The sequence below is a fragment of the Gossypium arboreum genome, chromosome 4 (genome assembly GCF_025698485.1).
Source record: "Gossypium arboreum isolate Shixiya-1 chromosome 4, ASM2569848v2, whole genome shotgun sequence".
Lineage (NCBI taxonomy): Eukaryota > Viridiplantae > Streptophyta > Magnoliopsida > Malvales > Malvaceae > Gossypium > Gossypium arboreum.
In genome coordinates this window covers 107,934,997-107,951,231 of record NC_069073.1, presented here as the reverse complement: position 1 = coordinate 107,951,231, position 16,235 = coordinate 107,934,997, and the positions used below count along the sequence as shown (strand labels likewise).

The 16,235-nt window shown below is 34.2% G+C and overlaps 2 protein-coding genes across 4 annotated transcripts; both read right to left on the bottom strand.

The window, feature by feature from the left end:
- Positions 1-933: 933 nt before the first annotated feature.
- LOC108459003 (protein DEFECTIVE IN EXINE FORMATION 1-like) lies at positions 934-6,233 on the bottom strand. Its single transcript, XM_017758378.2, has 13 exons — positions 5,736-6,233; positions 5,504-5,614; positions 5,254-5,336; positions 5,008-5,125; positions 4,675-4,835; positions 3,925-4,424; positions 3,743-3,813; positions 3,274-3,530; positions 2,741-2,922; positions 2,152-2,435; positions 1,942-2,059; positions 1,672-1,854; positions 934-1,577 (listed from the first exon to the last, which is right to left on the bottom strand). Exons 1-13 carry the CDS (start codon positions 5,870-5,872, stop codon positions 1,260-1,262), a joined length of 2,523 nt encoding a protein of 840 aa, XP_017613867.1. The 5' UTR covers positions 5,873-6,233; the 3' UTR covers positions 934-1,259.
- Positions 6,234-6,435: 202 nt separating this feature from the next.
- On the bottom strand, positions 6,436-15,355 carry LOC108460788 (uncharacterized). 3 transcript variants are annotated; one of them, XM_017760438.2, is made up of 18 exons: positions 14,881-15,355; positions 14,339-14,506; positions 13,258-13,396; positions 12,681-12,832; positions 12,208-12,291; positions 12,066-12,128; positions 11,563-11,691; positions 11,275-11,478; positions 10,148-10,267; positions 9,729-9,778; positions 8,883-9,045; positions 8,636-8,773; positions 7,980-8,102; positions 7,793-7,891; positions 7,481-7,570; positions 7,289-7,373; positions 7,054-7,187; positions 6,436-6,964 (listed from the first exon to the last, which is right to left on the bottom strand). In XM_017760438.2, exons 2-18 carry the CDS (start codon positions 14,465-14,467, stop codon positions 6,821-6,823), a joined length of 2,046 nt encoding a protein of 681 aa, XP_017615927.1. In that variant the 5' UTR covers positions 14,468-14,506; positions 14,881-15,355; the 3' UTR covers positions 6,436-6,820. The 3 variants fall into 3 exon arrangements, with proteins under 3 accessions (XP_017615927.1, XP_052882426.1, XP_052882427.1); XM_053026466.1 differs by having other exon boundaries at positions 14,634-15,346; XM_053026467.1 differs by having other exon boundaries at positions 6,815-6,964; positions 7,040-7,187; positions 14,881-15,347.
- Between the last annotated feature and the right edge of the window lie 880 nt (positions 15,356-16,235).

Below are 16,235 nucleotides of genomic sequence, written 5' to 3'. Positions count from 1 at the left end.
ATCTAATGAATTTTATAATTTTAAAAAATTTAATAATATTTTAATGATATTTATAGTTTTTCTATTTTTTATTTTCTAAATTTGTTATAATATTTTAATTATTTTTAGGCTGAATTTGATAAAGTCAATTAAGCTCTCGTAAATTAATTAAAAAATAAATTAAACTTTCCACACTAGTATTTTTTCGCATCAAACACCATCTTGTCATTTTTTCCACACCAATACGTAATAGCCCATCAAGGGTTTTGGTGAAAAATTATATTTCAATGGCTCAATTGAATGCTAACTTGGATTATAGGCTCAATTGATTGCAATTTCAGTTAGATGGTTAAGTATCTAGGCAACCCATCTTGCTTGATGAATAAAGTTAATTTTCTTTTTTACTTTGAGTATTGAGTGATGTTTCTCTTGCAGTATTTTTTAAGTTTGTTAGTTTGAAGTTTTTAAAAAAATTGCAAATCTTCAAATTTCAAGTTTGATATTGATGTTTTTAGAAATCCTTCTAAAGATTTTATAGGAGTTGGAACTCGATTATAGGCTAATGTTATCATTTTTTGTATTTCTATTTACTTTATTTTTCCATTATCTTATTAAATTCTTAAATATGACTTCTTATTCAATCTACAAGTTTAGGCTCAAACATCCATTTGGCCATTCCATTCAAAATCTACAAAGCCGGAATTCCATAAGTCCATACTTGTTTGATTTCTTTCTTTTAAGTCATTAATTTCAAGTCCATCAAATCCGACTGTGGTTTCTTTGCACTAAATGACTTCTCAAACAGTTGACATTGAGAAAAAAGGTAGGGACAGAAATTTCTGATTTTATATATCATACATGGTATTTCGATCAGGTAAGTTAGGCATCAAAATTGCACTGATGATTAGCGTTTATTAGTTGGACGGAGCAGACTAATTCACTACCTTGATAAAATTTTACTTCTAAGGATCCGTTTGTGTCTTAGAGAAGACATGCATTCATCATACAAAAAAACAAATCTTGAAGAACCTGTTTTCTTAGTAGAATTCCAAATTGAACAATCTATCTAATTTCAAAATAAACATATTTTTAAAAAAAATAAAACTCAAAAACTCAGACTATGTTACAATTTTCGACCTCTTTTATGAAGAACTCAAAACAAAACGTTGGAAAAGACCAAGTTCTTAGAGTAGCAGAAAACCAATTGGAACTTGGCTGTCTAATTTAGTTGGATCTATCTAAGAATTAAAGTGCATCTACCATAGCTTGAATTGCGGTTGTTACAAGTCAGTGTTTCGGGAGAATGATGGCAGAGGCACGGCCTCCTGGGGACGAAGGATGACAAGCACACCAAACATACCAAGCATTGGGATGACGAGAAGCCACTTCAGTAATTTATAGTAATACAAATGGAATGTAAGGGAAAAGTCATCAGAGAAATAGAGTCCATTCCTGTCCACCATCTCCACAATAACAGTCCCTGTAGTCCTTACCGCTACTGTTGGAAGTTTTATCTTATATTTTCCTGGACGCTCAAAGATCTGCCCTTGCGTTATCCTTCTTCCTCCTTGGTAGTTACCAGGGACTAACAATGTTGTCTGCATTATTTCAGCATAATATCCAAAAAATGAGAAGAAATGAACATTTGAACTGCTTTAATAATTGTAATTTGTGCTCAAAACGGTGGCTTACTGTGACATTGTAAGGTGCTTGGAACCCTGATGGATATCTATGTTTATCCACAATCTCAATCTCCACCCAAAAGCTTTTGCCTTCCTCATCGCGGAAAGCTCTTGATGAATGTGTAACATATATTCCCTCACGGTTGTACCGGTTTGCACCATTGTTTCTTCCTTGGTTAAGTGATCTCCATGCCTGAAATAAATTAGAACTAATTGATACTTAATTTTTTTAGCAAATGCATAAGAACTCGGTCATATGACAGGTTCAGTTATATCCTGCCTTGAGAGGATGATGTGGGGAAGCGGTTGAGAAGCAAAACACATTTCCGTTCATAGTTGTAACAATAAGATCTAGATCATCACCACCGTCGACATTGTCTGCTAACACCATGCTATACCTGCCGAGAAATGGTCCAAACATAAGATACAGAAACCTGGAAAAGCATTGGGAAAGATATGGAATCATAGAACATAATAACAAATAACTTACGAAGTTTCACCAATGTCTACAACATCAGCACACGATGTAGGTCCATCTATCAGGTATAAATAACCATCAAAGGATGTTGTAACAATAGTGAGTCCCTTGCTTATCTCCCCTCGTTTACTCAAGTCAACTAGAAGAATTTGATTCATCACTCGCCCATGAGTTCTATATGGATAAGGATGAACAATGGAACCATCCTTTCCGCTTAGAACAAAAATATTCCCTGAGAGAGTGGGAACTACAAGATCTGTGTGGCCATCTCCATCAACATCACCAACAGCAGGACCCTGCAAGAATGAGATGATATTCAGATAAAATGATAACAAAGTACTTCAAAAGGGTATCATAGAGACCAATTAACATATCAATTTCCTTTACTGAATTGTATAATCTATATTTGATAGTAGTAATAATGAAACAATAAAATGAACAAAAAAAAAAAAAAGCGAAATAATGAATTTATATGCAAAGAAAAGAGAAAAGGGCACTGGCAGAACATCAAATTATAAATGCATATTCGAAACTGGCTACCTAATAAAGGATCGTACAGTCCATGTATAGGCAAAACTACAGAAAGGAGGCCACAACTCACCTGGGGAACCAGACTCTTTACATGAGTTTCCCAAATTTCTTCCCCTTGTGCAGTCCATGCAGCAACATTTCCATGTGTATCTGTTGTGACTAGCTCGATCTTGCCATCATCGTTGATATCAGCTGCAATTACAACACTTTGGATTTCCGCCATTTCAAGAGGGAACTTTTTTCTGATATTTCCTGAATGAAATGAATTATTGAGTTGGGTAATTGGTTAAAAGAATCGAGGAAGTTTCTTATAATTTAAAGTCAGTTCAAATTGGAAAAAACAATAATGTAAGATACCAAAAAAAAAAAACAACTGGCCTAAGGAGAAAATCTTCAGAAAGTTCAGAATGGAATGGAAGCAAGAATGACAAACCACTTAAGGGCATTTCCAATACTTTCAGATATAAAACCCACATAATCGAGGCAAAATCAAAATCATGTATCAAGCTACGTTGTGAAGTATGGCAGACTCATATAACACAAATATAAACTCGATATACGGGGAAAGGGGTCAAAAAGATAATATCAGTCTAAAGGGATTACCATGGTGATCCAATATATAAAACAAGCCAAATGAAGTTCCAACAAGGATGTCCAAGTTTCCATCACCATCCAAATCAACAACATTGGGAGAAGAATATATATGTGCTAGGAAGTTGGCAGTATCTGTACTCAAATCTAAGTCTCTTGTCCACTTAACCTGCCTTGTATAAAGATTGAATACCACAATTCCACAAGCAACGTATTTTCCAATATCAATACCTCCAAGTTCCTTCATATGCTCTGGGTTGTCATAATACCTAACATATAATGTCTGTTTTTCAGCGTCAACTGTAAAGCAACCCTACTTCCATGAAAACAAATTAACTTAAAACTTATTGAAAAAGGTTAAATGTGAAATGGACAGGAAAATAAAAGCGGGGGGAAGCTATAATTTCCCTTAAATGAACTTCAAGTGGCACTTGAGAGAGAACCTAGATTACCAAGTAAGACTTAAAAGAAGAGAACTTACTCATGGTCAAAGAAGTAGGAAACAGCAACAATCATTTCTGACACCCCATCCTTATCAATGTCTGCTATGACCTATTGACAATAAGAGAGAAAAATGTTAGACTTTAATAGTTATTACTTGTGTCTGGCAACAAAGTCCTCCACTAGAAAGAAACGCTTTGTCTAATTGAAATTTATACTCACTGGAGTAGACAAGATGTGTGAGTCAATATTCACATAATCCTCCCTTTTCTCATGCTCTCCTTCAGTCCACTCTTCATCTCCCCACATAGATTCATCAATATAATCATCATAATCATAAGTATACTCATCGCCCAACTCCTCAGTATCACGGAATAACTCAAAAGATGAATCTGCATCTGCTTCTAACCCTTGTTCATTTTCCACAGTAGCTTCCTGAACATTCTCTTTTGAATCAGAACTACCTTCCTGGGAACCTTTTGAGTAGTTACCTTCTAGAAGTCGTCTCTGAGGACTTGTTCCATTATGTCCTTCAGTGCTTCCCACTGCTTCCGGGTTTAAAGAAGAATTACCGTCACCAGTTGGCAGCTTGATTGTATTGTCTTTTAGACTTACATTTACTTTGTTTCCATTCTCTGCATTTGGTAAGTTATCATTGCTAGAGTGACTTTCTGTTGGTACGAAACCCGTAAGGTTAGATTCAGGTACATTTCCATTTATTTCTGCAAGGATAACCAAGATGCTTTGATGTGATTGGTGTGATTCATTATAAGAAAATGCTCCAAAGTATAAACAACATAACAATATAATCCCTCGATGAAATGTGCAGTATGCTCTGTGCCAGTTTATGGCCTGCAAACTACAATTATGTGGTAGGGTGCAAGGGAGCTTTCATAGAAACTAGTACAAAACCAGAGTTAAGAAAATTAGAAGTAAGAGGGATATAAATTATTGAAACTTGGAATAGCATACTGCTCATTGCATTCATTTTAGAAGCCTCCTCCAAAAGCAAATCATCATGAACATCTGGATGAGAACGGTCCGCTGGATCAGGATGCAATCCCACATACCAATCTTTAAGAACTTTTCTACGAGGTACTGACAATTTATCAGTCATAATGTAGCCTGAAATCCTAAAAGTAAGAAACTTGGAGAAATTAGTATGCAAACATCACCACCACGAGTTCCTGTAGCAACTTAGGAAAGGAGCAGAAACTTGGAGAAATTAGTATGCAAACATCACCACCACGAGTTCCTGTAGCAACTTAGGAAAGGAGCATTTTAGATAGTGAGCAATTAAATAACCTGAAAAAAAGTACTTCGCCATTGTAGGTAGCCAGAGCAATTTCTGTGACACCATCATTATCAATATCAAACAGGAGAGGACTAGAATGCACGGTTGACTGGTGAAAAGCAGGCCAACCTGCCATATTATTGAAAACTCAAAGACATCAACTTTAATAAAATTACTACAGATTGCAGAACTAAATAAACAAGTTTATCTTAAAAATTTGATTCGAACATGGGCAGAAGAAAACAAAGGATTAGTACCCGGCATTTTGTCGCCATCAGAACCTTCTAGAACTTCTAGGTAGTGAACAAATGCGGGAACTACTATATCAAGCTTCCCGTCACTAAGAATTACACAATCGAGTCAACTAAATCATGACAAAAGATTAATTTACTATAAAATCAGTAGATTTCGGAAAATGAAATGAAAAGAAATAAAATTTTAATACATCAAAAGATCACCACGCAATAAAAGAAAAAAGTAAAATTTAAAGGAAGACTAAAACTTCACCTATTGATATCTGTGATCAACGGAGTAGCAAAAATGCTAGAGCTGACCTCTGTTTGCCATCTAAGTTCTAAATTTCGGGGGCATTGTGTGTTCAACAAGGCATCTTCATCCCTACACATTCAAACATGATAAATTTTCTTATAACAACAGCTCCTCTCCTCTGATTGAATCCAATTGCCAAATCCGAAAAAAAAAAGAATATTAAGATCGACGAAGGTAGAAACGAACATACATTTCGGGATAACCAAGTTCGTCGTCCGTGGCCCTTCGTTCACGGAATTTATTTTTGGAGTCCTGGCCATAAGTGAAACTCCAGCGAGTAATCAAAAGGAAAAGAAACCAAACGACCCTAATGTCGAAGGATATCATACTGTCTGATGGTTTTCACTCCAGAAATTTTGGAGAGAAAAGAATAAAAAAATGCGTAACTATTTAAGGAATATTATTTTGCAGATGAAAGAAAATTTGGAAATGGGAAAAGAAGATGATAGAAAATATTATAAACCCTGATGTAGCGATTGAATGGGGTGAATTCAACTGGTTAGTTTTTATTTGTTGTTTAATCGATGATTCAATGAATTAAAAACAACTGATTTGATTCAATTCCCCGAAAAAAAAATTATTTTGGATATAAAAAGAATTTTTAAGATCAATCGCATTTCAATTAAAAAATAAATTAAGGTGGTTGATTGTGGCAGTTGTTATTTCATTTGTTTGGCACTGTATCAGTAAGAGTGAAAATAGCATATGTTAACAGAATCGCCATTTACACTTATTGAGTTGATTTTGTCCAAAGTACGTGTTATTCAAAACGTAAATTCCAACCTAACCAAACGAATAGCCAAGTTTAGTTACCTTCGAACGGCTCATCAACTTCTTTTCAATTACTACCACTCGGCCCAACTCAGAGTATCACTTAAAACCCAGCAAAATAGTCACAGAAGACAGGAAAATGGCTACTTCTAATATTACTCAAGGGATCATCAGTACAGGGGAGAAACTAGAAAAAGGAATACACTAATATACATTGGTTACCCTAATTCTAATCCTCTTCATCTGAACGACTGTAAGAAAAATAGTTTCCAACCTGAATGTGGCCCAACTATTCAACTAATGTACCACCCAGGATCATACAACTCACCCTACAAGACTAACAGGAGAGAGAGCTAATTACATGATGCCCTCACCAGCTTAGGTATGCACATAACTCTCAAGTTGCAACCAACAGAAACTTGGACCACGCATGCAATCAAAGGCACACCCAAGCATCCAATACCTCAATAGAATCAACTACACACCAGCCAGCATGCTGTTCGGTTACCTGCGTCGTGCTGCATTTGCATGCATGCGTGCCTTGCTGTCAATCCTTATTCTATCAGCATACATGGGCAACTGAATAATCTCATTTATCTCATTTAATAAGATTTCCTCTGTGATGTTATCCCTTATACTTCGCATAACCTGTTCTTGCATAAGCAAATAGCTTTTACTTTCTGCTATTAGATAAGGAAAGAATTTAACTATTTGTCAAATTACCAAATGAGTCGGACCTTCCTAAAAGTATTGATATCATTGGGAGTCGACTTATCTGTCCTGATCCGCATATAGACCCACACATGTTCATCAGGATCCCAAGAACACTCTATAATTTTCCCAGAGAAAGAAGAAGGGGGATCTGGAACATCTGCAAGTAATTCATAAAAGTGAGAATAATAAAAATTAACATTTTTTATCTCAAATAAAACAACAAAAAAAAGGGAATAAACACAATCACTTCACGGCAACCTCTAAATTCAACTTTATTCCCTTCCATCAACTTCTTTCTCCCCCGTTCAAACAGAAAAAGCTGTTCACGATCGTCACTACCAATCTGTCAAGACATAAAGCTTTCAGTTTAACGATGAATATCAACAAATTCTTAAAGCCAAAAAGAGCCTATTTAACAACAAAAACCAATTAAAAGAAGATGAGGACAACCTCAAATAGAACGTCAACAGAGTTCAGCCGAGCATATTTCCACTTCAGAAGACCTTCATGAGTACGAGGTACATAAGGATCATCCCAGCCCTGAAAAAATATATAATAAAATAAAATCAGTAACCAGGTGCAGCTAAATGCATAACATTCTTTTCCCACAGAGCAGGCCTACGAAACTGACACAAACTTCAGTGTAAAGATGCATGAATTAACAGGATGTAGAGTAAGAAACTGAAAAGGATAAATATTGGATGATTGTATGAGTTGAGCTATGAAAAATTAGAGATTAATCCAATAATCCTCTTCAATCACCTGAAAAATAAGGCCATCTGCCTCATGAGAGAGCTTGGGGATAAATTCCTTCAAAACCTTATTTACAGTAGAGAGCAACCAAAAATCTTTCCTCCGCACCTGATAAAAGATTAAGCAAAATCTTAGGCCATCTCACAGAGGTAAAAATAGATCAATATATTACAAACCAATATTCCTCAATCCATACCCTAAAGGGTTCAAGATCATAACGGTAATAAGGATTCCTGCTTTGGTAGATGTTATGCCGTTCATAATTTCGAGGCTCAATCACTTCTTTCTCCAGCATTTTCCATCGCTCATAGAAAGGCCGCTGCACCAATTTCAATCTATAGGATTACTAGATATGTTTTATGGGTTTTCTTTTCACAAGAGAAAATGGAGATATAACATGATTCTGCAAATTAAATGGCACTTTTTCATCTAATAATCCCTTCTTGAATCTACAAAACTAAAACCAAAAACAAAATCTAGAAAAGAAGCAAACAGAAACTAATAACGGCAACCAACACAAACTCCTTTGACAAATTACTTTACAACCATTAAGTAACTTAACTGTTATCTTCCATTCCCCCAAATGGATGACAAGTGGTTCCTACCAACATCAAATAATGCTTACTGAAAATTTTGGTTAGGGAGATCAAAATCCAAAACAAAAAAAAAAAAAAGTCTTGAGATCATTAAAGCATTTCTACAAGCCTAATCATGATCTTCAAAATATAGTCTCCAAAAGCCTACAATAGAGTTTGATAAGATAACTGTTTCGAAAAATATCATCAATTTCGTATTATGCTAAAGAGGACAAACAATTAAGAAAAAGACTTGTAATAAATAAGCACAACCAACCTCAATGATAGGCGTATGGTTAAGTGCCATCATATCATAAATGAGATATCTTCTCTCTTGCTTCTGAGAGTCTGGCAAGGTATCAATTACCATTTCGCCATCAAGCAATGTGAAATGATGAGTTCCATCCCCTATACCCTTACAGGTGAGAAAGTTGTGTCGAATTAATAAGCCTCATGAATGAAGAGACACTAAATTCCCAACATGTTCCTTAGAAAGAAAGAAAAAAAGATATGCTTATACATACTTCAGTTGGGTGTCTGCATGGAAACCTCATCTGAACCCTTCGAAAATTAAAGCTCCTATCAATCAAGTAACATCCATCAACAGTTATCAACATCATATATCGTGTTCCATCTGCTTTCCAAGTGGCATAATAATAGCGTTGCCTTAAAAGTTGTAAATTGTCCCTGCAAGCAGAAAATAGAGAACTTAATTTTATATAAGATTCTGGCAGAAAACATATACACAAAAAGATCAAAAAGTAAAAGTAAAAGAAAACTACTCTCTACAATGGTAAGTTCTTCATGCAAGCTTCAGGACCTTTTCCGAACCAGTGGCGTACCTTCAGACATATCTTTACCTTATCTTTATTCACTATTATTTTTTATGTACAATGGACGATATAAATACTTCCATTATCACCAAGGACCAAGCAAATCCCCAGAAATAATGGAAAAAGAGAAATAACAACGTGTCAGCATAAGACCTTAGGAAAATGAAAGTATTTTCATAAAAAAGTTATTTAAAATGTAGATGCATATTCTCGATAAATGTCCTCTGCATTAAACCTAACTACTAAACTGGCGACCGCCAAATTCCTAAACTAATTTTTAAATACTTATGCTTCATAACCTCTTGCACATCTCACTGCACTTTTACTCTACTAATTTAACAAGGAAAACTCCTGCATGATAAAATAAAAAATAAAAGAGAGAGCGAGAGCTTAAGCCTGATCACAGTTCCAAGAGATAATTTGCCCGTGTCAACAAAATGAACAAACAGAAACCAGCATATAGGTAAACTAGTCATGTGACAAAGGCATGTACCACTTAAACCAAGAAAACAGAATAAAACAAAACATATTAAGGACCTGTTGAGTGAAACTGGATGTGATCCCGGAAACTGCGCATTTCCTCTAACCTGGTTTCAAGAAATGACCATGTCAAAGCTCATGTTAAGCAAAATAAGTAGTTATTGGGAAAAAAAAAAAGGTACTCAAGTTTTCAATAATTTTTGGTTTTATGAACAGAAATGTTCTTATAATTTTTCAGATATTATCATTAAAACAGTCATTCTCTCATGTTCAAAGTGCTCTCATCACTTAATTGTCCTCCACATAATTATCACAGAGAAAGCAAAGAAGCAATTAAGAAATAGGAAGTGGATCAAAAAGCTATGCTATAATTGTCACAAATTTAATAAAACTTGCTGTCCCCAAATCTCATAGTCTAGACAATGGGAATAAGTAGCTAAATATCAAAGAAAATGCATTGGCTTTCAAAGTTATACCCCAGCATTTAACTTCAATGTATGGTAGCAGAATAACCGCAGTGATTGCAGCTGGTCCTGAGGTATTTCATCTCCCAAAATGTCATCATTTGTCAACACTACATCCATTTCATGATTCTCCTGAAATGACAAATGCTTATTAAATGTCAAATATAAACAGGAATTCCAGAATTTTGAGCAAAACTGAAACATCATAAGTGGAACTAGAAGAAACATAGACAAGTTTGCCTTAGTATCAATTAGCAATATCTTAGCTCTACAGCTTAACTTGATACAATGCGTATGAATTTTATAACACACAACAGAGTAACTTGTCCAATTTACATGAAGAAGAAGAAGAAGAAGAAAAGGATGGCTGAACACCAGCAAAGATTATTGATATGATCAAAGATGATAACCACATGCATGACATTTTTCGTAAGGGTAGATTGTTCTTTGCTAAAAAGTTAAATCTTAGGCTCCATTTGGTTTCAAAAAGTAGAGACCACTTTGGTTTTCATTTTCTTGATAAACGAAAAATACTAAAGAAAACGTTTGGTTGAAAATTTTAAAAATGATTTTTGGAAAATGAAAACGAGAATATGTAAAAATTAGAAAACAACAAAAGTTGTTTTCATTGTTTTCACTAAAACTGTTTTGTAAAACTGATAAAATTAAAAACAAAAGTTTTTAACTTTAAATTTATTAACAATTTGGCCCTGGCTCAAATACATTTAAATGCAAAAATATTATTTTTTTCCAACAATTTTAACATCAAATCTCTTACCCTAGTTTGAATCCATATAAATGTAATAACTTTTTTTTATTTTTCCTGTTTCTATTATAAAATAAATAGCACACGAACATGTTTTCATATTTTCATTATTGAAAACAAATTTTATTTTATTTGCCAAACATGATTTTCAATTTTCAAAAAATAAAAATGAAAACTATTTTTGAAAAGAAAATAGAAAATAAAATTAGAAAATATTTCAAAACCAAACAAAACCTTACCTTTTTCCAACAGGAGAAAGTAAAGGTTATTAAAAAGCTTTTGTAAATACCAGACTCCATTTTTATTCCTGCTAATACAATTAATAATACACAAAAAAGATGAGAAATAAAAGATACTGCAAGGTATTTCGTACAGGTAATGCAATTGGACTTCCATCATCATCATCATCTGGGACTGCTTCACCATTGAGATCAAGATCAGAAGACCTCTTCCACTCAGGAGTTGGAGGGCAGAAAACCATTTCAGGCCGTCTTTCATGATAAAATGTATACAAGGCATCAATATAGTCAGGTTTGTAAATTCCAGGAGGACGTGCCTCAGAAAAAATCTTTATTGCCTGCACAAAAGGCAAAACATAAACATTACTCCAATATGGATACCAAAATGATATTGAAAATGATAAAATATAAAAATAACTGACCTGAGAAACAGACATTGATTGTGATCGCATGAGATAGTGAACAATCATGTATCCAGTGCGATTATGCCCGTGTGTGCAATGGACAAGAATATATTTCTTTGATTTCTGACGTAGGAGGAATTGTGACACCTGATAAACAAATTAAATGAAATTTTTCATAAATGGTTGCAATAAATTAAGAACAATTAGCCCATGTTTTATAATGAGCAAGCCCTCTGTAGATCATCAAATGTACTAGAATTAGATGAATATGAGACGAAGTAAGGAGACAGTACTGAGTATAAGATAAGGTCTAATTTATGTGATTAAAACATGGTAGTTTGTTGGCTTTGCCATGATAATAAGAAAACATATAATACCAACCACAACTTCTGTCATCATGTGATAAATGCAGCATTAGAGTTGGGACTAAATCTATTCCAGGAATCACATTTTAAGAAGTGATAAAGGCGGATTCTCTTGGAGATCCTAGAAATGATGCACAAGTATAAAGCAAAATCTACCTCATAAACAAAAGTATTAACAGACATGTTATCAGGTACAGCATCTCTTCCCCTGCATTGAATCTAGAACAAAAACAGAAAATCAAAACCAGAGCTGTAAGAAAACAATAAGAAAAACAAACAACAATAACTATCTGCTCACCTTTACATGCTTAATACCTTCTTTCTTCAGGTCTGTAGTTTGATAGTAACGAGATGTGTTTGTCAAATCAATCACTAAACCAAGCTGAAACCAGAACATCACAGGTAACATAAAAGTTATTCTCCAATTAAAAATCTTACTTCACAGGTCTAATCTAACAGAAAATGATATCTAACTACTTTGTCTGACATGCAGAAACGCACCGGTTCAAGCCTTAGAACAAACATTAGCAAAATCTATAACCATTCCATTACCTTACATGTATAATGACCTTAGTCCCTATATGCATTCTCTAATTCTAACGTTAAGATGACCCGGCATATCTGAGGTTTTCTAGAATATTCCACAAGGATTTGGACATGATGTTTACAGGGTCAAGACAATTACAGAAGAGATCTACTTTACATTAGATGGGAAAATCAACAAGGTATTAGCTCTGAAATGAGAAAGGAAATGCAGCACTTTCTATATACCTTTCTTCCTAAAACTCTTTGCTGATGAATCACTTGTTTAAAAGAGTATCTTTTACCAGGAGGAATGCAGTCATTATAAGATTCACCAAGCGGAACCTTAGAAGGAATTATGCAACCTATTTCCTGACCAGCAGAAGGACAATCCAACCAACCTGCAAAAAAAAAAAAAAAAAAAGACAATGACTTAAGCAACGACATGAATGTGAAATTTCAAATAAATTCAGATAGTCAGTTTGGCCACAAAAACGAAACATGTAAAAAATCAAAATGCATGTATGTAGTTTTTGTTGTTTCTTAGAGCCTGAAACAATCAGTCAAATAGACCGAACAGTTATTTTGATCATTGACATTGTTAGATAACATTTCAGTAATTTGTAGACACATAAAACCATTGTTAACAGCAATCTCTTTTTTTTTTTTAAAAAAAAAAAGACAAATAAAAGATACAGAGGCATAACTAACACAATCTAAGAACACGACAGCATATGGCAATCGAAGTTATGGAAGACCAATGTTATTCACATAGACAATAACAAGAAAACATAGAGCAATTATTGTGCAATGTCAAGGATCTTACCAGGAGGGAGTCTACTTTTATCATAAAACTTGGGATTCCTATTTTGATAAAAGTGATCAAGTACTTGAGGCTGAGAGACATGTACTGGGTGATCATCTGGTCGGTCTCTTTTCAACTTCTTCCGTCTTTCCTCACGTTCCTAATTGAAGCACATTCCATTACCATGCATGAATGAACAGTGATGCACAGAAATAACGATTATGAACTTTTTCAATAGTAAGACAAATACAACACAGCATGATGTGCTCAACTTAGAAAACATATGGGAGAAGCATAAGATGCAGAAAGAAAAGGAAGCAAATGAGCATGTATAATAATATGAAAAAACTGATTTTTCATAAATGCAAGAAACAATTGCTCACAACTCTGCTAAATATAAGAAGATCTAAACAATTGCCTTGCACAAGAGAAAAAGTTTCCTAGTATCATGAATATACAAGATATAATGCCTCAGTGTGTTATCATTCATCCATGTTACCTAGCCAATAAGTAGCTATTACCCAGAATATCAACTACATTAACACAGAAAACTTCAACAAATCATATGCACATGAATCCAAAAACATTTGTCTTAGCTACAGCACTACCTCGTCTATCCCTCAATGTGCATGTATAATAACAATCAAAATTATGAACACAACTATTTTTTAAAAAATGCAAGGAACAATTGCTCACAAATCTGCTAAATATAAGAAGATCTAAACAATTTGCCTTGCACAAGAGAAAACACTTTCTAGTATAATGAATATACAAGAGATAATGCCTCAGTGTGTTATCAGTCATCCATGTTACCTTCCGAATAAGTAGCTATTACCCAGACAATCAACTACATTAACACAGACAACTTCAACACACCATATGCACATGAATCCAATAATATTTGTCTTAGCTACAGCCTATCTCGTCTATCCCTCAATGCCTGAAAAAAAATTCATTCCGGAAGTGCCTAAATCATTTCACCAGGATTGAGAAAATAAATAGGGAGGCATTATTTCCAATCAGTGATACATATCAAGAGCAATTAAATGCATCCTTTACATAGAAAGCAAAAGAAAGCCAGAAGAGAAAACTCCAGACGTACCCTCCTTGAAATTTCAACTGCAGATTCTACGTGTTCTTCTGGTACGGAGTAATGTTCTATATGTCTTTCATATATTTCTTCCTCATCTTCAGGTAATGGGGAAGCATTTAAGTCCATACTAGCAATCATTCAGCATCTACCAAACACCAAACACCATGAATTTTGAACCTATACCAAAACATAAATAAAATGAAAACAAGTAAAAGTTATACACTCTTGAGCAAACAAATTCACTAATCAATAATGCTAAACACAAATACAATGGCTACTTCGTCAAATTAAGAACAAAACCTACCTAACAGCTTTTGCTATTTTCTCTCAGACTTTCCTCCCTTCTCTTTTTCTTATTTGCCTCAGGCTTAATTTTTTTAAGATACAAACGACGTCTAACTGGTGAGCGAAGTAAGAAAACAATTCGAAATACCCTAACCAACAAATTAATTATACGCAAGCAACTCCATCCTTCAGGCAGAAAAAACGAAACCGTCGACCAGAAAAAGAAATAAATAAAAAATGGAACACGAAATTAGCTTCAAACTCACTGGAAACATGTAATCTACGGTGAAATTACAGCTAAAAGAAGATCAAACAGGCCGTTGAAGCGGTTAAAATAAACTGATGTCCTCTTTTTTCCGTCACCTACGGAATCCAATAAACTCGGAAACTTGTTCTGTAAGCTGTAGGGACGGTACAGAATGGGGTGTGAGAGACAAAGATGCACGGAGGAGAAGAGAAATGTATCTGTAAAAGTATCCCTTCGAAACCCTAGAGAGAGAAAGTCGTTGGTTATTTCGAAAGAGCAGATATAGAGAGAGAATAGTGATCAATAATTTTAAAAAATCGCTCCCATGTCAGGTCCGAGAGACAAAGATGCACTGAGGAGAAGAGCGAAGTGTCAAGATTCCAGTTTGGAAGAAATCAAATAAATATGGAGGATAAATTAAATTGTTATAAAATATTCTACTCAAAAAAATTATAAAATAATTTAGAGAAATATACGAAAAAAAATAATTATTCAGGGAAATGCCCAGGGAGAGGCATTATTGTAGAGCTGATCATGGGCTGGGCGGCCCGCCCGCCCAAGGCCCGCCTAAAAATGGGAGGGTTTGGGTAAAATATAGGCCCAAAAATGGGCTTGAGCAAAAAACGAGGCCTGTTTAAAAAACGGGCCGGGCCTCGGTAAGAGTTTTTGGCCTGCCCTGCCCGCCCAATTATATATTAATATATTTTTGTTTTTATTTTAATTATTTTAAATTTTTAATATAACTATTTTTATTATATTGTTAATTTGTGTATTGTTTTAAGAATTGTTTTAGTATTATTTTTATTTGTTTTAATATTTATTTTATGTTTTTAAATATATTTGATTTATTATATTTTTAAATTTTTTATTTAATAAAATAAGAAAAAAATTAATATGGGTCGGGCCGGCCGGGCTCGGCTTAGTAATTTTATTTCGGCCGGCTTGGGTAAAATTTTAGGCCCATATTTCGGCCGGGCCCGGCCCGGCCTAGTAGACGGGCCTAAAATTTTACTTGGGACTGCCCGAACCTGCCCGCCCGCCCATGATCACCTCTACATTATTGGGATGGGAATGGAAAATTCGGTGAGGGTAATATCGTCATTAAATTTATATTTTTACTTGAATTAAATTAAATAATTATGGGTGTGGTCTACCGATGTCAAAGATAGGATATGAAATCTATTATTAGGTTAAATATGTTATCAGTACATGGATTTGTATTGATTTCTTTATTTTAAAAAGTTAAAAATTTAATTTTTTATTTTTTCAATTTAAAATTATTGGTTTATGTCTAAATTTATCAATTTAATATATTTATTTTATGTTAATCATATGTCATACCGAAGATGTTCTAATCAAAATTTCAAGTTAATA

Bases quoted from the DNA above. Each gene is read 5' to 3' on its own strand.
- LOC108460788 (XM_017760438.2), bottom strand. From the start codon at position 14,467: ATGATTGCTAGTATGGACTTAAATGCTTCCCCATTACCTGAAGATGAG. The intron at 8,774-8,882 runs GTATGTATAAGC...CTCACCTGTAAG, and splicing joins CATGCAGACACCCAACTGAA to GGTATAGGGGATGGAACTCA. The intron at 7,374-7,480 runs GTTGTCCTCATC...ATGTCTTGACAG, and splicing joins CTGTTGACGTTCTATTTGAG to ATTGGTAGTGACGATCGTGA.
- LOC108459003 (XM_017758378.2), bottom strand. From the start codon at position 5,872: ATGATATCCTTCGACATTAGGGTCGTTTGGTTTCTTTTCCTTTTGATT. The intron at 2,436-2,740 runs GTGAGTTGTGGC...TCATTCTTGCAG, and splicing joins TAAAGAGTCTGGTTCCCCAG to GGTCCTGCTGTTGGTGATGT. The intron at 1,855-1,941 runs GCAGGATATAAC...AATTTATTTCAG, and splicing joins CCCCACATCATCCTCTCAAG to GCATGGAGATCACTTAACCA.